The sequence below is a fragment of the Sceloporus undulatus genome, chromosome 1 (genome assembly GCF_019175285.1).
Source record: "Sceloporus undulatus isolate JIND9_A2432 ecotype Alabama chromosome 1, SceUnd_v1.1, whole genome shotgun sequence".
Classification (NCBI taxonomy): domain Eukaryota; kingdom Metazoa; phylum Chordata; class Lepidosauria; order Squamata; family Phrynosomatidae; genus Sceloporus; species Sceloporus undulatus.
In genome coordinates, this window is record NC_056522.1 from 306,041,305 (window position 1) to 306,063,971 (window position 22,667).

Below are 22,667 nucleotides of genomic sequence, written 5' to 3' on the forward strand. Positions count from 1 at the left end.
ACCTTCTTCCCCCGCAAACAAGAGCCATCTCTTCTTTAACCAGCTCCGTTTTGAAGCTGGTTAAAGAAGAGATGGCTCTTGTTTGCGGGGGAAGAAGGTTCCAGGAGTGAGGCGCAGTGAGTGAAAAGGGGCGAATCCGAGATGGGGCAGAGGAAATCCTGGGCTGGGACAGCAGACCTTGACTACCAGAACGGAGGGCCCTAGAGGGAAGGTGAGGAGAAATAAGGTCTGATATTACAGACCTTATTACAGACCTTATTACAGACCTGTATTACAGGGTTTCTTGTGGGCAAAATTTATTCAGAGAGGGGTTTGCCTTTGATGTTCTCTGAAGCTGGGAGAGTGTGACTTGCCCAAGGTCACCTAGTGGTTTTTCATGGCCGAGCAGTGATTTGAACCCTGGTCTCCAAAGTCATTGTTCAGTGTTCAAACAAATACACCGCCCTAGGTCTTCTACTAGTACTCCTGATATTTTGTTCAGAGGCCTTGCTACACACTTGGAGGCCCGCATGATTGTGCTCATATAAATGCAACAGTGGGAAAATAATTCGAGTACCATATATACTCATGTATAAGTCCACCTCATGTATAAGGTGAGGACAGATTTGGGGGACAAAATCATGGATTTTGATATGACCCATGGATAAGTCGAGGGTCAAACTCAGGGGCATGTAACAAAGAATCTAAATGGAGGGTGGGGGAGAAACACCACTTCACTCCCTCCTTCTCCCAGCGTCACAGTCTGGGCATGCAAAATGTGCACACAAACCTCCAATTTCCCTCCCTTCCCCACAATCTTCCGCAAGGCTGGTGGCTTGGAAAAAAAAAGAACAGAGAGACCTCAAATTTCCTTCCCTTCCCCACAACCTCCCCCAAGGCTAATGGCTTGCCAAAAAGGGGATACAGACCTCCGATTTCCCACCCTTCCCCACAACTTTCCCCAAGGCTGATGATGGCTTACAAAAAGGGAGACAGAAACCTCCAATTTCCTGTCTTTCCCCCCCTTGCAAAAAGGGGGACAGAGACCTTTGATTTCCCTCCTTTCCCCCAGGCTGATGGCTTGAAAAAAGGGGGACAGAGACCTTTGATTTCCCTCCTTTCCCCAAGGCTGATGGCTTGCAAAAACGGGATCTCCGATTTCCCTCCTTTCCCTAAGGCTGATGGCTTGCAAAAAGAGGAATAGAGATCCCTGTTTTCCCTCTTTTCCCCAAGGCTGATGGCTTGCAAAAGGGGGGATAGAGACACCTGATTTCCCTCCTTTCCCCAGGGCTGATGGCTTGCAAAAAGGGGGACAGAGATCTCCGATTTCCCTCCTTTCTCCAAGGCTGATGGCTTGCAAAAAGAGGGACAGAAACCTCCAATTTCTTTCCTCTGTCTCCTCCCTCCCTTCTGCACAGCTTTCCCAAGGCTCACGGAGAAATATTACTGTATTGACCCGTATATACGTCTACCTAGGATTTTGGAGCACATTTTTGGGCTTAAATTTTTTGACATATGGACATGTGGTATCACCATTTATCCATCTCTGTAGTACTTCAGTTTGTTAAAACAGCTAGAAGTAGTTTGGCTTCCTAACATCCATAGGCCAACAAAAAGACAATACTTTTCTGTTTGTAAAACCAGCAGTTGAGTCTAGAAATTTATGATCAGTAGTGATTCCCTCTTGAGTGTGTGGCAGGATGCCCGGAGTAAGCAAGCAAGAAGCTTAGATGGGAATTTACAACTGGATTAACACCTGTAGCTGCAAAATCTGCCTACCTGGGTCAAATGTACTGTATAACAGGCATTGAGATAATGCTAGGCAAAGTTAAAAGGGCATTGATAAAGTTAGTGGGGTTTGTGTGTGTGGATGTGGATGTGACAGTGCTAACTATAAAAAAGCATATCAGAGCAACACTTTGCATAGTTTAGGTCTTCAGCTGATTTCCACACATGACAAGCAGAAAAATATGAATGATGAGGTGGAACTGATAAGGTAGGGTGAATATGTATTGCAAATCAGACCACAAAGTTACTGTTCATTTGCTTGCTTTCTACATAGTCTTTCTCCCAACATCACAGCATAAATTAAATGATGATTAAAATTTATTATTTAAATAAAAATGAAGATTTAACTTACAAAATAAACCATTCTATTAAAACATAACTATTTGAAATTGTATAAAAGCATTTAAAACATAAAAATAAAAATATATTAAAAGACCTTTTGGCACAACCAATTGGTCATGTGTCTAAATAAAAAGGTATTTACCTGCTAGCAGAGGGAGAAGACAGAGGGCCAGTCTACCCTTCTAAGGAAGCTTGGGAGCCGTCACTGATAAGGCTCTCTCATATATCTCCACCAGACAGGTGCTGGACAGTGGTAGGACCAAAATAAAGCCCTCTCCTAAGGATCTTAAAACTGAGGCAGGTTTAAACATTGCAAATTCTTCACAGCTAGCTGCCAAGTGGTGTGTGTTCTTGTGGGTCAGAGCATAGAAGCACAGAATAACATTTTTCTGGTGAACCATGTGGCTTGACAACAATCCTTGGTGAAAGGGATCTAACAGTCCTAGCAGACCTCAAGTTGAAAATGAGTCAATTATGTGAAGGCAATGCAATTCTAGTCTGTGTTCGTAGGCGTACAGTGTCTAGGTTGAAGGAAGTAATAGTACCACTCTATTCTGCTTTGGTGAGGCCCTCACCTGGAATACTGCATCCAGTTCTGGGCACCACAAGGATGTTGACAAGCTGCAATGTGTCCAGAGGAGCGCAACCAAAATGATGAAAAGTCTGGAAACCATGCCCTGTGAGGAGTGACTTAGGGAGCTGGATATGTTTAGCCTGGAGAAGAGAAGGTTAAGAGGTGATATGATAGCCCTGTTTAAATATTTGGAGGGATGTCATATTGAGGATTGTAATTTCTTCCACCTTTATGATTCTGTGAAATTACATCATTGTAAAGTTATGGTGGTTTTCAAAGTATTCCTGAAGAAGCAAGATAATTGATTTGAATGGGCAAAGTATGGGCTGCATTTGGCCCCCTGAGGTCAATTTTTTTGTGACCCAATTCCCTTTAGGAACTTGGGGGCAATTTTACCTGTTATTAGGGTTCTCTGAGACAATTATTATTATTATTATTATTATTATTATTATTATTATTATTATTTACTTATCATCCCCCTTTCTCCCTATATAGGGAGTCAAGGTGGCAAACAGCCAGTTTAAAACAATACAATTTAAAAACAATACAAAAGTGGTAAAATGTATAATTATCAAGGAAGTGATTGAGGGTCTGAGTAAGTGAATCTAGAAGAGCAACAGAGATGAAGAGTAAGCGAACTGAGGGTGAATGAGAGGACTTGAAAATGAAATGAAGGTAAAAGAGAAGAGAGAGAAAGCGGAGAGGGAAGAGAGAGAGAAGAGAAGAAAGGAGAAAAGGGAAAGTGCTTTGAGGAGGAAGGGAATAGAGAAGGGAATAAGGACAGGTAGTAAGTGGATGGAACTGAAAGAGGGAAGTAGTGGATGGCCATCATCGCCAAATAGGTCAAAGTAATGACTGATTGTTAAAATCATAAGACTGTATAGTTAAAAATGAGTAAGTTTGAAACTATATGTTTGTGTAAAGTAAGAGACGGTGTATGTTGTGGAATTTTTTTGGCAAACGCATGCTATGGTATTTTACGATTCCATATAGTGATTTTAAAATGATTTAATAAAATATGTGTGAGTGTGTATATATATGTATGTATGTACGTATGTATAATTATAAAATTTTAAAAACGAATAGTTTTAAAAGTTAATGATGCACTGAAATTTAAATTGTATTAAAACTCTATACAAAACTTAAAAACTTTATTACACTGTTTTATAACCCAACCCTTGTCAGTTTGAAAAAGCCTGACGGTACAACAATATGTTTATTTGCCGCCAAAAGGAGAGCAGGGATGGGGCCATCCTGGCCTCTCTTAAGAAATCAGTTCCAGAGCAGACACCGAAAAGGTCCTTTCGCTTATTTCCACTAAACAAGCCTGAGAGAGAGGTGGGACAGAGACAAGGGCCTCTCTCTTGATGAATTTGCTCTAGTGGGGTCATAAAGGGAGATATGGTCCTTCAGAAAACCTGGACTCAAGCTGTTTAGGACTTCATAGATCAGAACCAGCACTTTGAATTGTGCCCGGAAATGGACCAGCAAGCAATGGAGCTGTTGGAACAAGGGAGTTTTGTGCTCCCTGTAGCCGGTACTAGTTAACAACCTGGCTGCAGCTCTTTGGGTCCGCTGAAATTTCTGAGCACTTTTCAAAGGTTGCTCCACATAGAGAGCATTATAATAATCCAAACAGGGTATAACCAGGGCATATACCACTGTGACCAAATCTGACTCCAGGAACAGGTGCACTTGGTGCACTAGCTTTAAAAGCACTCCTGGTCACTGCTGAAACCTGGGCCTCAGCGCTCAAAGATAAATGCAGAAGCTCCTCCAAGCTACAAACAGGAGTGTTCAGGGGGAGTGTGACCCTATCTAACTTAGGCTAAATCCCTATTCCTGGATCTGTCTTTCGACTGACCAGGAGCACCTTTTGTCTTATCCGGTTCAGGTTTCAATTTGTTTGACCTCATCCAGTCTATCACAGCTGCCAGACGCCAGTTTGGGATAGGAACGGCTTCCTTGGAATTAGGTGGAAAGGAGTGACAGAGCTGGATATCATTACCATACTGGTGACATCTTACTCCAGACAACCTTTCCCAGCAGTTTCATGTAGATGTTAAATAGCTATTTTGGTTTCTGGTGATTTTATTTCTTCCAAGTGCTTTGAGAGCAGCTTCCACTTTGCTTTCTAAAATTCTAAAATTGTAGGTTCTTTATCAAAAGATTCCTCTCTTCCTCTAAAGTTTTACACAGAGATAGTGTTCATGAAATTGTCTAAATACCTTGAAGGAATAAGATAATATCTCATCCCAGAAGGCTATTCAAGAAAGACATCGTCAGAGTATCCCTTGCTTAAGAATATCCTGTGAAATGCATGAGATCGCTCAAAGTTGACAGGCAACTTGAAGGCTCATAATTTAATTCTTTTGACCAAGCAAGTGCATTTCACTGTGTGAAATTTCCAGATATGGTGGAATCCCTCCAAAACCCAAGATTTCACAAACTTAATAAAATAGTGTGTTTAATATGTATGTTTTGTATGCTTCAGGACTCAACTTTGGTGTACCTGCACCTGTGTATGAAAATTTGTTATCCACTTGATACATATGCTGACATATGCTAAAAACACAGTACAATTAATAACTTACAAAAATGACAGTTAAAAAGGAATTAAACTACTACACTATTAAAACAAATCATTTGTTTAAAATTCATTTTACTACATTTCATTTTAATTAGAGTACACATTCTAGTGTTATTATTTTTTACAAGCTTGACTTCAGTGCTTAATACTTGATGGCCTTGTGGTTGGGGCATATTTGAAACCTTAAGATGAAAACAAAAACATTTGTTCATTTTCAGCATAATTCAGGTTTTGTTTATCATGCATAGGTGTCTGTAGCCAAAAATTGCCAGCCTTTCAGTTTTCTCTTTTCACCTGGCTCTCTGTTCTCAGAAACATTCACTTCTGATGGTTGTTTCTGCAGTAGAATCTCACTATCCATGAATCTCACTACCCATGAAGTCTGTTGTGGTAGCTGTTGTTCCTGGAAAATAAACAGTTTCTATTCAGTAGAAAGGATGGGCTGTTTTGAGTTTCTTCTCACAATTTCCACTCCAAAATACAACAGATTCAAAATTGCTGAAAAGAAAGAGATTGACAGCACAATGTTGGGCAAGGAACATGGAAAAGTATTTGATTTTTAAAATGGAAAATTTAGATATGAATACAAGGAGCCCTCCATATTGACTAGGCCTTGCTCCCAGGGCTTCCGCAGACGCAAAAAAAAGTGGACGGTCATAACCCATATTCAATGGCACCGATGTGAAGTGTTTATACATTCATATTGCTGCCTTTGAATAATACGGACTGTAGCTGTCTGCAAGAGGTTAAAATTGTGGCTCAGAAGGGTTTTAGATCATATGGTATATCACATATATATCATACCACTGTATATTATTATTATTATTAACCTTTATTTATGAAGCGCTGTAAATTTACACAGCGCTGTACATGCAATCCTTTTAGTTAGACGGTTCCCTCAGGCTTACAATCTAAAAAGACATGACACAGAAGGAGAAGGGAGTGGTGACGGGAAAGGGTAAGAGGTCCAGCAGTTCCTCTCAACCTCCGAGGCCTGGACCAAGGCAGATGGACTGGAGGGAGGGCTTGGCTTCAAAATGGAAGGTTAATCATTATCCAGGGAAAATACATACTCACAAGTAGGATAATGCATATACAGTACATAGCAATACAGGAAATGGATCGATAAACAGCCAACAACAGAACATCAGATAGTAAGCGACAATTATGCGATGCCTGGGAAGGCTTCTCTGAATAGGATGGTTTTCAACTCCGTTTTGAAGCTGGTTAATGAAGTGATGGCTCTTGCTTGTGGAGGAAGAAGGTTCCAGGAGTGAGGGGCAGCAAGTGAAAAGGGGCGAATCCGGGATGGGGCAGAGGAAATCCTGGGCTGAAACAGGAACCCTTGACTACCAGAACGGAGGGCCCTGGTGGGAAGGTGAGGAGAAAGAAGGTCTGATAAGTAAGGAGGGGCCAGTCCATGGAGGGCTTTGAATGTCGACAGCAGGAGCTTATACTGAATGCAGAAAGGGAGAGGGAGCCAGTGAAGGGATGCCAACACAGGAGAGATGTGGTCAGAGCGGTGGGTGGAAGTGATAATGCGTGCAGCTGAATGCTGGACAGAGATTAAAGGACGGAGGTGAGAAAAAGGAAGCCCAGCCAGGAGGACATTACAGTAATCAAGTCGTGAGATCACTAGGGCATGGACCAGGATCTTGGCAGTAGAGGCGGAGAGATATGGTCGGATTTTGGCAATATTGTACAAAAAGAATCTACAAGCCTTGGCTGTGGTCTGGATCTGAGGGATACACGACAGAGAAGAGTCAAAGATAAAGCCAAGACTGCGGGCTTGCTGGACTGGTTGAATGGAAATGTTGTCCACAGAGACAGAAAAGGAGTGTTGAAGGGTGGACTTAGGAGGAAAGACAAGAAGCTCCGTCTTGGACATGTTGAGCTTCAAACGCCGATGGCGCATCCACTGTGAGACAGCTGTAAGGCAAGATGAGACTTGCTGTTCAAGCCTTGGAGAAAGGTCAGGGGCAGAAAGATACAGCTGGGTGTCATCGGCATACAGATGGTAGGAAAAACCAAAAGAACTGATGAGTTTTCCTAAGGACAGTGTGTAGAGAGAAAACAGAAGGGGACCCAGAACAGAGCCCTGGGGAACTCCAACAGATAAGGGAACAGGAGAAGAAGTCAGACCCCCTGCAACTACTGCAAAAGATCTGCCAGACAAGTAAGATCTAAACCAGTCGAGAACAGAGTCTGAGAACCCAAGGTCAGAAAGTATATCAACTAGAAGACAGTGATCAACAGTGTCAAAGGCTGCAGACAAATCGAGAAGAATGAGAACAGAGTAAAGGCCATTAGCCTTGGCCTGTAAAAGGTCATTCGAGATCTTAGTGAGAGCTGTCTCAGTGGAATGCTTTGGGCGGAAACCAGACCGAAAGGGATCGAGAATGGAGTTGGCTTCAAGAAACTCAAGACAGCGCGAATAGACAACCCGTTCCAAAACCTTAGAAAGAAAGGGGAGAAGAGAAATCGGACGATAGCTAGACAAAGAGGAGGGGTCAAGAGAAGGTTTTTTCAGAATTGGGGAAATGAGAGCATGTTTGAAGTCCGACGGGAAGGAGCCTGTAGAGAGAGAGAGAGATTGAAGATATGGAGAAGCGAGGACAGAAAGGAAGGAGCTATAGAGATTAGAAGACGAGTAGGAATTTGTTAGGCGAAGGCGATAGAAGATTAAGAGCAGAAGAAGAATCAGGAGGGACTATCTCAGAGCGAATAGTGGTAATCTTAGAGATGAAATAGTTAGCAAAGTCATTAGGAGAGAAAGATGAAGAGACAGGAGGAGAGGGAGGTTTAAGCAAAGTGTTGAAGGTGGAGAACAAACGCTGCAGGCACCTCTCATTGGCAGAACGTATATCATACGTTCTGACTACTGTAGTTTCATAATGCTTTTTGGAACAGTTGCAGCAAACTTTTCTGCCTTGAATTGTTTTTCAAAAACCTGCATATACTGTTTGGAGATCCTGGAGGAAGCAACTCCCTTCAAAAGCAATTGCATGAATAGAGGCCTTTTTTTCATATAGTCTGTTTTCTTGCATCACCGCTATCTTGCATTTGTAAGAAATAGTGTGAATTCTTTAGATTTTTTTCTTCACATTTTGCTAAGCTTATGCTATCTCAGATGTCAAGAGAAGACATACAGTATATGCTCGACTATAAATTAATCTCATGTATAAGTTGAGGGCAGGTTTTAGAGCAAACAGGTTATTGCAAACATAGGTTAGGTAATGGAGCACAACAAAAATTTCAGGAGAAAATCACCCTATGTTTATTAGATTAAAGCAAAGCGTTTGATTGTGTTTATCAGCAGTTCCCAACCTTTGCTCTGTAGAGCCCTTAGGGCTCCGCAAGTCAAAAAGGTTGAGAACTCCAGTGGTTCCCAGCCTGTGCTCCATGGAGCCCTTAGGTCTCCGTGAGTCAAAAAGGCTGGGAACCCCTGGTGTAGATAATTAAAAATTATGAATCGCTTTTAAAGAAATGGGTGTGCCACAACATATGATTGTCCTGATGCGTAACCTGTACTCAGAACAAGAGGACATCTTCAGGACAGAATATGGAGAAATGGAATAGTTTCCAGTTGGAAAAGGGGTCAGGAAGACTTCATTTTATCTCCCTATCTGTTTAACTTGTACACTGAACATATCATATGTAAAGAAGGATTAGGTTCAGAGAAAGGAGGCATGAAAATTGGAGGAAAGAACATCAATTATTTAAGATATGCCGATGACACCATATTAGGAGAATATAGCAAAGACCTAGAACAATTAAGAAAGAAAGACTTCAGGTGAATCCCTATTGTCCCCAAACAATGGGGGTTACCTGAAGTCCCATTGTCCCTAATGACATTTTTGTTCTGTGCATATGCCACCACTAGGGGCAACAGGCACTGTTCCTAATGGCAGTACAGCTGCATGCACTCGCCGCCATTGGGGGCAATGGGGGCTTGCCATCCACGCACGGATCCTTAAATACGCAGATTGCAAGTCCGCAGATAATGAGGCCCAACTGTACTTCAAATCATTATAAAGGGTCCCACCTACTTTAATTCTCCCCCCACATGCACATTTTATCAACTACTTGTGTGATGCTTGAAGGAGAGTGGCTCCTCCAAGACTGTCACAAGTGCTGCTTGCCTAAATGGATATTTGAATTGGCTCTTACCAGTCCTATAGTTTACAGAGGTGTCTGTGGCAAAAAGGTCTTCTATATATTCTTCTATAGATTGGGGTGAGGGTGGTGAGGTCCAAGAGCAACAGGTATAATTTTGAGGAATGTGTTGTCCTTACCCTGTTTCCCCAAAATAAAGCAAACCCATAAAATAAGCCGTAGCAAGGTTTCTAAGCATTTGTGCAATATAAGCCATACCCCGAAAATAAGACATAGCGATAGCCCCTGTGCGGAACAGAAGGGGGAGAGAAAGGAACGGAAGGATTGGGGCCAATGGTTCTAAAGGAAATGGAGTTACAAGAAATTCAGGATGGAATTCTGGGTTTTGAGAGTTATGACGATGTTACAGAAGAAGACAACTATATTTGAATACATGTAGATTATTGTACCATACTTAATAAAAATAACACATCCCCTGAAAATAAGCCATAGTGTGTCTTTTTGAGGAAAAATAAATATAAAACAATGTCTTATTTTCGGGGAAACATGGTATATATGTTTGAATTTCAGTATGATACCCCTAAAGAACTCAAGCCCCAACTTCCCCTACTTTTTTTTTCTTTCACACATGTACAAGGTGACCAGATGTCCTCCTTTTCCAGGACATGTCCTACATTTCAACCTTCTGTCTATCCAGGAGGAATTCCAAAATGCCCTCTTATGTTGAGCATGACTAAGAGGCATGAATGTAAATTTATATTAGTCTTTTTAGATTTTATTTTGGTATGTCCTATATTTTTCTTGAATGTTCTATATTTTGCAGTGTCTTGTCCTCCTTTGGGATTATGACATCTGGTCACCCTTGTAAAAGGAAACTGTGAAAGCATACTGAATCCCAGGAGTACCGATATGATAGTATGGGTAGTATTTAGACTGGGAATCGTGGATCAAAGTGACCTGTGTGGATGCAGGGTGCCTAAAAGGACTGCAAACATGTCCAAAGATTTATTAGTCCAGAAGAATTTAAGTTGTACTATGAACTCGCTGTTAGCTTACAAGGAGGAAGAAATAAGCAAGAGCACAGATGAACTTGATGCAACTTTATTGCTTACAGAATGATACAGTGGACCCTTGATATTAGCTTGGGTTTGGTTCCAAGACCTATGGATACCAAAATCCATAAATGTTCAAATCCCACTTATATACAATGGCATAGTAAAATGGTGTCCCTTATATAAAATGGCAAAATCAAGGTTTCCTTCTTTTTGTTTTCTGCTTTTGTTTGTTTGGTTTTCTAGAGAATATTTCCAGCTGTGGATGGTTGAATCTGTGGATGCAGAATCCATGGATATGGAGGACTGACTGTACTGTAATTTACTTATGTTGAAATTAGAAAAATAGATGTTTCTGAATTCAGATGGTTTTCCAAATTTCTAGAAATAGATTGTTGTTATGGTTTACATATGATAGAGGCACAGTGGTGTGGCTCTTTTCCAGACAAAGCAATAACATTAGAAGTCTGCAGTTACATGGGATGACTTCATACCAATACTTCATTTTATGCTGTTACTCTTTCTAGGAATAATAATAGAGCCGGGTTGCTGTCCCTCAGACAACTGGGGGGGCCGAAGCATTAAATAAATAAATAATTTTTTTTTAAAAAAAATTAAATATATAAATAAACCAGGACAAATGTAGGACAAAATTTTCAAATGGAAGACACTTTTAAAAAAATGGAGGACACGTGAAAAAATTGTTGATTTTTAAAAAAATGTTAATATAAATGCATGTTTCTGAGGCTTCTATAGACAATTGCCCCCCAAAGGCCCCGGCGGCAATCGGCAGCAGGACCGGGCTGGGGCCGGTCCCAAGGCCTCACCGGGCTGCATCCGGCCCGCGGGCCGCAGGTTGCCTACCCCTGGCATAGATCTTTGGTGACGGTGGTCTCCCATATTACCAAGTGATATGGGAAAGAGCTATACTGCAGGGACTCCTGAGCTGTTAAAGGAATATTTTTAAAAACTGCAAAATACTCTGTTACGAACTGAACCTGATAAGAAATTTTTAAGTGTAATAAGAAAACACAGTGAACTTCATGCAGTTGCCATATACACAATAATACTTTCTCCATTATGTTTGCTCCTTTCCTATACAGATACAATTTTGAAGTAGAAGTAGAAATACAATCTGTGATTCCATAAAACAATATTGTTGATATTCTATGTTTTTATATCATTATTGAACAATAATGCTTTAAACCTCATGATTGGTCTTAACTTTAACATGCATCCTGCTCCTATTTGTGTAACTTTCTGAATGACATTTAACATGGCTCAAGGTGTTATTAAAATGTAACATCAAAAGTTGTATGAAATTGCATTTCATCCCTTTGCTGGTATAAAACACCTCATGGCGTAACTGCTCCAGAAGTCAATAGAATTTCTTTGATTAAATTGTTGATTTAAAATAGGGATACAGAATGCAGTCAGTGATCTGCATTCAGCTCCAATTCATTTTTGTTGCTCCCAACCCCACCCCCAAACCCCCCAAAAAACGGATACCCAAAAATTTTTTTTTTCTCCCCCCCCCCCCCCAGGTGAATAATCACTTCAAAAGGCCAATTAGCCTTCAGGAGCATAGGGTTTGTGAATTGTATCCTGCCTCTCCCCCCCCCCCAATAAAAACCGAAAAGAAAACCAAAAGTGAATCAGTCAATCATCAGCCTAGTATATGGGTGATACTTACCCTGTTGTTTGTAACAGATTTTATTTTTGAAATATCCACATAGCAGTATTCCTGTGAAGAATTTGCCCAGCACTTTGCTGGTCTGTTTTTAAATACTTCCTAAAATTAGCTGCCAAATTAAAGTAGCCCCAGGTAGCTTGCTACTTGAATTTGATCTACTGGAAAAAAGATGATACTGCATCATGGTACACCAAAAAGTTACTTGATTGTTTATTTTATATCGTGCCTTTCCCCTAGCATTGGATTCATTTACTAATAAGTGGCTTGTCATGTTAGAGCCAGTGCAATGCCCTATTTTGTCAGGAAAGGTGTCCCCATTAGGGATATTTGGAATATTTGAGCCAACATACCATTGGACACACCTTGAAGTATTCAGATTGCAAGGAGCTACACAAGGTTGGTCTGGTTAATACTTGGATAGAGACCACCATGGAATTTGGAATATCTTCACCTGTGACTTAGGAAAAACCCTGCCAAAAACACTGGAGACTTGTTTGTTGACAATCAAAGTTGACGATTCTGAACCACATGTATCTATGGTTTGATTTAGTATAAAGACAGCTTCCAATGTCACTATGGAAATATTGTTTTGATGTGAGAACTACCATTTCCAAAATGATTTACCTTTCTGTAATCCATCTTTAAATTTCTTATAGAACATGAGTGAAAAATTGAATGACTGCTTGGCGGAGATGGTGACTATCAAGGCAGAACCCTGCTCTCCATGCCGGGAAGAGGAATATGGACAACTTTGGTAAGAGGATACACTAAGCCTGGATATTTCAATGTAATCCCTTTTCACGTATATTTGTCTCTCAGTCATTGCCTGTGCATTTTCCATGGTTTTCTGCATGCTGCAAAGCATTTTGAGATATATTCAGTGTAAGATTTTGGTTTTTGTAGGGCACCTGACAGTCCCCCTTGGACTTGGTTTCATTCTGAGTAAAAAAACATGCACCCTAATATGCAGCAGTTCCCTGTGTCTGTATGTGACATGTGCACTAGTGTCTGTAGAGAGAGATTTCTACATATGTACATAGGAAATATGTACATTGTTATGTAGGGAAAACAATGGGACTTGAAGAACCACAGTGATGGATTAAAGTAACACAACATAACAAAATCTACCTTATGTATGAAAATTGTTAACTTTTTAAAAGTGTTTTCTATTAAACTCTTATATTAAAATATCACACTCTTACATTCCTTCTTTGCTCTTTTGTTTCCTTCTCAGCTCTGGAAAGGTTGACTCCCAGTCTGTGGATGCGGAGCCTAAAAAGCTGAAAGGAAAGCAAGATTTAATCATGTCAAAGAGTTTTCATCAAGTTGATTTTTGGTGTAAGTTTCTTGTTCTTGAATGAACTACTGATTTGTCAGTTCTTTACTTAAATCTTTAGGAAGGAACAAGTTTCACTGGGAATCCCACCACTTCTACCTGCATAGCAGTAGGTCCCCTCTTTTCCAAGTAATGGAATGTGGTTTGTGTTAGGCCTATGGAAGCACATAGTTTAATCCACTGCATACATTGTTAATAAGGCTCAGCTTCAGAAGTTATCAAAATGGGGTTTCATAGAATCATAGAGTTGGAAGAGACCACACGGGCCTTCCAGTCCAACCCCCGGCCATGCAGGAAATCCAAATCAAAGCATTCCCGACAGATGGCCATCTAGCCTCTGCTTAAAGACCTCCAAGGAAGGAGACTCCACTACACTCCGAGGAAGTGTGTTCCACTGTCAAACAGCCCTTACTGTCAGGAAATTCCTCCTAATGTTGAGGTGGAATCTCTTTTCCTGCAGCTTTCATCCATTGCTTCGGGTCCTAGTCTCTGGAGCAGCAGAAAACAAGCTTGCTCCCTCCTCAATATGACATCCCTTCAAATATTTAAACACGGCTATCATATCACCTCTTAACCTTCTTTTCTCCAGGCTAAACATACCCAGCTCCCTAAGGTGTTCCCCATAGGGCATGGTTTCCAGACCTTTCACCATTTTAGTCGCCCTCCTTTGGACAAACTCCAGTTTCTCAATGTCCTTTTTGAATTGTGGCGCCCAGAACTGGACACAGTATTCCAGGTAGGGCCTGACCAGAGCAGAATATAGTGGCACTATTACTTCCCTTGATCTAGACACTATACTGTACTTCTATTGATGCAGCCTAAAATCGCATTGGCCTTGTTAGCTGCTGCATCGCACTGTTGACTCATGTTCAACTTGTGGTCTACTTGGACTCCTAGATCCCTTTCACATGTTGCCTCCTTAAGCCAGGTGTCCCCCCATCCTATATCTGTGCATTTCATTTTTTCGCCCTAAGTGCAGTACCTTACATTTCTCCCTGTTGAAGTTCATTCTGTTAGCTGTGGCCCAGCTTTCTAGTCTATTCAGGTCATTTTGAATTTTTTCATCCTGTCCTCTGGGGTATTAGCTATTCCTCCTAATTTGGTGTTATCTGCAAATTTGATAAGTATTCCCCCAATTTTTTCCTCCAAGTCATTGATAAAGATGTTGAACAGTACTGGGCCCAGGACAGAGCCCTGTGGGACTCCACTGGTCACTTCTCTCCAGGATGAAAAGGTGCCATTGTTGAGCACCCTTTGAGTTCGTCTGGTCAACCAGTTACAAATCCACTTAACAGTTGCCTTGTCTAGCCCACATTTTACAAGCTTGTTTGCAAGAATATCATGGGGAACTTTGTCAAAGGCCTTACTGAAATCAAGATATGCTATATCCACAGCATTCCCTTCATCTACCAAGCTTGCAATTTTAACAAAGAAAGAGATTAGATTTGTCTGGCATGATTTGTTTCTCTGAAACCCATGTTGACTTTTTGTGATTATGGCATTGCCTTCTAGATGTTCACAGACTCTCTGTTTAATGATCTGCTCCAGAATCTTTCCTGGTATTGATGTCAGACTAACTGGACGATAATTGTTGGGATCCTCTTTTTTCCCCTTTTTGAAGATGGGGACAATGTTTGCCCTCCTCCAGTCTGCTGGGATTTCTCCTGTTTTCCAGGAATTTTCAAATATGATTGCCAATGACTCCGATATTACATTTGCCAGTTCTTCTAGTACCCTTGGATGTAGTTCATCTGGTCCTGGAGACTTAAATTCATTTAGATTAACAAGGTATTCCTCTACTATCTCTTTACTTATTCTGTGCTGAAATTCCCCTATTCTGTCCTCTGCTCCAATATCCTCAGGTTGAGTACCCTTTTCCTTTTCTGAGAAGACTGAGGCAAAGAAGGTGTTGAGTAATTCTGCCTTTTCTCTGTCCCCTGTTAGCATTTTGCCATCCTTTCCACGCAGTGGCCCTCCCATTTCCTTCTTCTTCCTTTTGCTGCGGACATATCCAAACAATCCCTTTTTATTCTTTTTAACCTCTCTAGCAAGCCTGAGTTCATTCTACGCTTTAGCTTTTCTGACTTTACCCCTACACATGCCTGCTACTTCTTTGAATTCCTTTTTTGTGATTTCCCCCTTTTTCCATTTCTTATACATGTTCCGTTTCAAACTTAGCTCAGTTGAAAGTTCCTTAGTCATCCATCCTGGTTTCTTGAGACTTCTCCCTTTTTTCTTTCTCACTGGAACTGTTTGAAATTGTGCCTTCAGTATCTCCCTTTTGAGAAAGTCCCATCCGTCCTGAACTCCTTTATCTTTTAGTACCTCTGACCATGGAATCGCCCTCAATACTTCTCTAAGTTTGCTGAAATTCGCTCTCCTAAAGTCTAGAATGTGTGTTTGACTATGCCTGGCTTCTCCTTTCCACTGTATTACAAACTCCAGGAGAACATGGTCACTTCCACCTAATGATCCCACCACTTGCACCCCATTAACTAAGTCATCCTTGTTGGTTAGGATCTGATCTAAAATAGCTGACCCCCTTGTTGCCTCTTCCACCTTTTGGACCATGAAATTGTCTTCCAGGCAAGTGAGGAATTTGATAGACCTTGAGGATTTTGCTGAGTTTGACTTCCAGCAAATATCAGGATAGTTGAAGTCGCCCATCACTACTACATCTCTCTTTTCTGACTGTGTTCTAGAAAGATATCATCCAATTCCTCAGTCTGACTTGGGGGTCTGTAGTAGACTCCCACCGTAACATCCTTGTTGTTTCCCTCCCCTTTAATTTTTATCCAGATGCTCTCCACCTGGCTTCCATGATTGATATCCTGGATCTCTTCACTGGTGTAAATATCTCTGACATATAGTGCTATTCTTCCTCCTTTCCTGTTTGGCCTATTTCTCTTTAAAAGGTTACACCCCTCTATTTCCACATTCCAATCATGAGACTCATCCCACCAGGTTTCAGTGATGCCTATTATATCATACTTGCTTTGTTGTACTAGAAGTTCAAGTTCATCTTGCTTATTTCCCATGCTCTGTGCATTAGTGTAGAGACATTGCAGACCATGGGTCCCATTTACTTGCTGATTGTGCAAGTTTTTTTGCCTCCAACTGTTGTGTCCTTGCACTTTTTTTCTTGTTTCCTCTATGTCTGTTTGACTATTTTCTCCAGCCCTTTCGCCTTCCTTAATATTGTCTCCCTTCCCCACGGAACTCAGTTTAAAGCCCTCCTGATGAATAGGACTATTGATGGATGGACACAGATATCAGAGAAAACAGTCCTGCCTTTTTTTACCTTGGTTTGTTTATGACATGTGTTTTTTAACCCTCATACTAGTGCTGTATAGTCAAGAGAGAGCTCCTGTCATTTGCTCCATTTACTGGCATTGACAGAAGCACACTCTAATCTTTCTAGGAAACGAGATGCTGCCACAAAGGAGCTAAATATAAGATATTGGCAGAGAACTCAATAATATAACTAGCTTTTATTTTAATTTGCACAAGAATTGGAGTCTGCCCAAATCCCAAAATCAGTGGTTCTTTCAAAATCATTATGTGTTCTTGAAACACAGAAGTAGTTTACTTATAATGTTCACATTCCCTGAGACTGGCATTAGTAATCTAAGCTACCCCAATTAAAGCAGAACAAAATCATAAAGCAGGATCATCCTATCAAAGAGATTTCCAAATCAGATAACAAATGAGAAAAAGATATAGCCTCATCCCTGTATCTTAACGGATCCAAAATGTCAAGATCCCAGTATCAGGATCTCATCTTTCTCACTCAGCATACTTCACAAAGACCCGAATTCAATTTTCCATGTTTTCAAGAGTAACAGATTTCAAATCCCCCAATTTGAAAGTGTCTAATATATATACACTGGTGCCTCGGGTTACGAAATTAATTCGTTCCGCCATTCCTTTCGTAACCCGAAAATTTCGTAACCCGAAAAGGCTTTCCGTTAGCACTGGAAAGCCTATAGCTGCACTTTGCAGCATTTGAATTTCGCGCCGAAATGAATTTCGTAACCCGAAAAATATTTCGTAACCCGAAACAGTTTTTGCCAATCCAACTTTTTCGTATCCCGGAAATTTCGTAACCCGATCATTTCGTATCCCGAGGCACCAGTGTATATGTCCAAGTTAATTTTCAAGCTAATTATTTATCTTTCACTAATTAATATACACCGTGGAAGCTAACTGGAATATTTGTTTCTCTATAATGCTTAGAATCCTTATTTTAATTTCTAGTTCAAATTTTTAAATAATTTGTATATATTAATGTCACTCAATACATAATGTTACAGAGGCAGAAGCTACTCTAGTTCGATTTAAAATCTGTCAACAAAATATGGAAAACAAAACAATGGCCCACAGATTGAAATGTTCAATATACAGTGGTGCCTTGGGTTACGAAATTAATTCGTTCCGTGGCACCGTTCGTAACCCGAAAAGCCTTCGTAAGCCGAATTGCCATAGGCGCTAATGGGGAAAAGCCGCGATTCCGTGCGAAAAAGCCGAAAAAAGCACCAAAAGTTTTTTCGTAACCCGAAAAAACATTCGTAACCCGAAGCAATGTTTTCCTATGGGATTTTTTCGTATCCCGAAAATTTCGTAACCTGGGTATTTCGTATCCCGAGGTACCACTGTACAGTACATTCCAGTCCCCAAGGAAGGGGACACCAGGGATTGCAGTAAACTACTGCATTAATTTCCCATGCAAAGTGGGAGCAAATTGATGCTCAAAATTCTACTACAAAGACTTTTACAATACTTAGAGCAAGAAATACTGTATGTTGTACTATATGTTGAAGCTGTGTTCAGGAAAGGAAGAACTACTAGGGATCCTGTTGCAAGCACATGTTGGATAATGGAGCACTAAAGAATTTCAGAAGAAAATTGCCCCGAACTCTATAGATTATACAAAAGCCTTTGATTGTATAGCTCATGAAAAAGTATGAGCCTTTCTTAAAGAATTCCCAGTAGACTGAACTCGCTTCCACAGACTGGTGAAAAAGGCCAAGTCATCAGGGGCCTTAACGTTGGTTTTTACCAGAGAATTTTTTAAAGAGGAACCCCACAGTCCTGTTATAGTCATTAATAAAGACCTTGCAGTATGGACGGCGAGGGATCTGCTGCAGTCACCTGCAACTCTTGTGGAATGTTTGTCTTCTTGCCTACAGAAGTGGAGAACTTCACATGCACCAAGTGCAAGTTGGTAGCGCTCTTGGAGGAGAAAGTGCAGCAGCTGGAGTCCAGAGTAGCTACACTTCAGCATACAGTGGTACCCCAGGTTACGAATTTAATTCGTTCCGCCGCCGCGTTCGTAACCCGAAAATCTTCGTAAGCCGAAAAAGCCATAGGCGCTAATAGCGAAAGCCGCGATTTCGTGCGAAAAAGCGCCGAAAAGCACCAAAAATTTTTTCGTAACCCGAAATAACCTTCGTAACCCGGAACAGTTTTTTTCAATGGATTTTTTTCGTAACCCGGAAATTTCGTAAGGCGGCGCATTCGTATCCCGGGGTACCACTGTATTAGGGAACAAGAGGATTTCCTGGACACAACAGAACTAACGATCTTGGATGAGTACCACGCAGAGGAAGATGCTAAGGTAGAGGAGGTCACTTCACATACACAGGAGGAAGACAGCTGGAGGAATGTCACAAAGAGAAGTAGGCCAAGAAGGGATTCTTCAGGGATTGCAGCTAGAGAATTGATTCGAAGCTCTTTCCCTTATCAAAGAGGATGAAGAAGAGCAGCATGGACAGACTTCAGGGACAGAGCAGGGGAGCCTGAGAGTCCCACCTGAGGGAACAGTCACTGCTAAGCCTCGGAGGAGGCGTGTGGTCATAGTGGGGGACTCCTTGCTGAGGGGTACAGAAGCAGTGATTTGTAGGCCTGACAAGATGTCTCGAGAGGTGTGTTGTCTTCCAGGTGCAAAGATCCATGATGTGACAGAGAGGCTGACAAGACTGGTCAAGCCTACTGACAAATACCCCTTCCTTTTGGTCCACGTGGGAACCAACGATACTGCAAGACACAGCCTGCAGAACATCAAAAGGGATTATGAGGCGCTTGGTAGGAAGCTGAAAGGAATGGATGTACAGGTTGTCATCTCGTCTCTTCTGCCAGTTGAAGGGCATGGTCCAGGAAGGGAGAGGAAAATAGCAGATGTGAACAACTGGCTCCGCAGATGGTGCCGCCGAGAAGCAATTGGATTCTTCGATCATGGGCTGCGGTTCCATGAGGAGGGACTTCTTGCAACAGATGGGTTGCATCTCACGCAAGTTGGAAGAAATGTTTTTGCCAGCAGTCTCAAGAACTTGATCAGGAGGGCTTTAAACTAAGTTCCGTGGGGAAGGGAGACAATATTAAGGAAGGTGAAAGGGATGATGAAAAAAGTCAAACTGACATAGAGGAAACAAGAAAAAACGTGCAAGGACCCAACAGTTGGAGGCAAAAAAACTTGCACAAGCAGCAAGTAAATGGGACCCATGATCTGCGACGTCTCTACACTAATGCACAGAGCATGGGAAATAAGCAAGATGAACTCGAACTCCTAGTACAACAAAGCAAATATGATATAATAGGCATCACTGAAACCTGGTGGGATGAGTCTTATAATTGGAATGTGGAAATAGAGGGGTATAACCTTTTCAAGAGAAATAGGCCAAACAGGAAAGGAGGAGGAATAGCACTATATGTCAGAGATATTTACACCAGTGAAGAGATCGAAGACATCAATACTGGCAGCCAGGTGGAGAGCATCTGGATAAAAATTAAAGGGGAGGGAAACAACAAGGATATTATTGTGGGAGGCTACTACAGACCCCCAAACCAGACTGAGGAATTGGATGATGCCTTTCTAGAACAGATGACCACACACTCAGAAAGGAGAGATGTAGTAGTGATGGGCGACTTCAACTATCCTGATATTTGCTGGAAGTCAAACTCAGCGAAATCCTCAAGGTCTATCAAATTCCTCACTTGCCTGGAAGACAATTTCATGGTCCAAAAGGTGGAAGAGGCAACAAGGGGGTCAGCTATTTTAGATCAGATCCTAACCAACAAGGATGACTTAGTTAATGGGGTGCAAGTGGTGGGATCATTAGGTGGAAGTGACCATGTTCTCCTGGAGTTTGTAATACAGTGGAAAGGAGAAGCCAGGCATAGTCAAACACACATTCTAGACTTTAGGAGAGCGAATTTCAGCAAACTTAGAGAAGTATTAAGGGCGATTCCATGGTCAGAGGTACTAAAAGATAAAGGAGTTCAGGACGGATGGGACTTTCTCAAAAGGGAGATACTGAAGGCACAATTTCAAACAGTTCCAGTGAGAAAGAAAAAAAGGGAGAAGTCTCAAGAAACCAGGATGGATGACTAAGGAACTTTCAACTGAGCTAAGTTTGAAACGGAACATGTATAAGAAATGGAAAAAGGGGGAAATCATGAAAAAGGAATTCAAAGAAATAGCAGGCATGTGTAGGGGTAAAGTCAGAAAAGCTAAAGCACAGAATGAACTCAGGCTTGCTAGGGAGGTTAAAAAGAATAAAAAGGGTTTTTTTGGATATGTCCGCAGCAAAAGTAAGAAGAAGGAAATGGTAGGGCCACTGCGTCGAGAGGATGGCAAAATGTTAACAGGGGACAGAGAAAAGGCAGAATTACTCAACACCTTCTTTGCCTCAGTCTTCTCAGAAAAGGAAAAGGGTGCTCAACCTGAGGATAATGGAGCAGAGGACAGAATAGGGGAATTTCAGCACAGAATAAGTAAAGAGATAGTAGAGGAATACCTTGTTAATCTAAATGAATTTAAGTCTCCTGGACCAGATGAACTCCATCCAAGGATATTAAAAGAACTGGCAAATGTTATATCGGAGCCATTGGCAATCATATTTGAAAACTCCTGGAAAACAGGAGAAGTCCCAGCAGACTGGAGGAGGGCAAACATTGTCCCCATCTTCAAAAAGGGAAAAAAAGAGGATCCCAACAATTATCGTCCAGTTAGTCTGACATCAATCCCAGGAAAGATTCTAGAGCAGATAATTAAACAAAGAGTCTGTGAACATCTAGAGGGCAATTCCATAATCACAAAAACTCAACATGGGTTTCAGAGAAACAGGTCATGCCAGACAAATCTGATCTCTTTCTTTGATAAAATTACCAGCTTGGTAGATGAAGGGAATGCTGTGGATATAGTATAACTTGATTTCAGTAAGGCCTTTGACAAGGTTTCCCATGACATTCTTGCATACAAGCTTGTAAAATGTGGGCTAGACAAAGTAACTGTTAAATGGATCTGTAATTGGTTGACCGGCCGAACCCAAAGGGTGCTCAACAATGGCTCCTTTTCATCCTGGAGAGAAGTGACCAGTGGGGTTCCACAGGGCTCTGTCCTGGGCCCAGTGTTATTCAACATCTTTATCAATGACCTGGATGACAGAATTGGGAGCATACTTATCAAATTTGCAGATGACACCAAATTAGGAGGAATAGCTAATACCCCAGAGGACAGGACCAAGATTCAAAATGACCTGAATAGACTAGAAAGTTGGGCCACAGCTAACAAAATGAAATTCAACATGGAGAAATGTAAGGTATTACACTTAGGGCGGAAAAATAAAATGCACAAATATAGGATGGGGGACACCTGGCTGAATGAAACTACGTGTGAAAGGGATCTAGGAGTCCAAGTAGACCACAAGTTGAACATGAGTGAACAGTGTGCTGCGGCAGCTAAAAATGCCAATGCAATTTTAGGCTGCATCAATAAAAGTAATAGTGATACTGTATTCTGCTTTGGTCAGGCCCCACCTAGAATATTGTGTCCAGTTCTGGGCGCCACAATTCAGAAAGGACATTGAGAAACTGGAGTGTGTCCAAAGGAGGGCGACAAAAATGGTGAAGGGTCTGGAAACCATGTCCTATGAGGAACTACTTAGGGAACTGGGGATGTTTAGCCTGGAGAAAAGAAAGTTAAGAGGTGATATGATAGCGCTATTTAAATAGTTGAAGGGATGTCATATTGAGGAGGGAACAAGCTTGTTTTCTTCTGCTCCAGAGAACAGAACCCGGAACAATGGATGCAAGCTACAGGAAAAGAGATTCCACCTCAACATTAGGAGGAACATTAGGACAGTAAGGGCTGTTCGACAGTGGAATGCACTCCCTCGGAGGGTGATAGAGTCTCCTCC

The 22,667-nt window shown here is 41.4% G+C and overlaps 1 protein-coding gene across 6 annotated transcripts in view; it reads left to right on the forward strand.

Annotated features, from left to right (window-relative positions):
- Positions 1-22,667, forward strand: part of PRDM11 (PR/SET domain 11) — an 86,697-nt gene that overhangs the window by 18,044 nt on the left and 45,986 nt on the right. For all 6 annotated transcript variants that reach the window (XM_042452855.1, XM_042452860.1, XM_042452865.1 and 3 more), the window contains 2 exons: positions 12,791-12,888; positions 13,369-13,472. In XM_042452855.1, the coding sequence (XP_042308789.1) occupies positions 12,791-12,888; positions 13,369-13,472 (202 nt within the window). The remainder of the gene's footprint in view (positions 1-12,790; positions 12,889-13,368; positions 13,473-22,667) is intronic.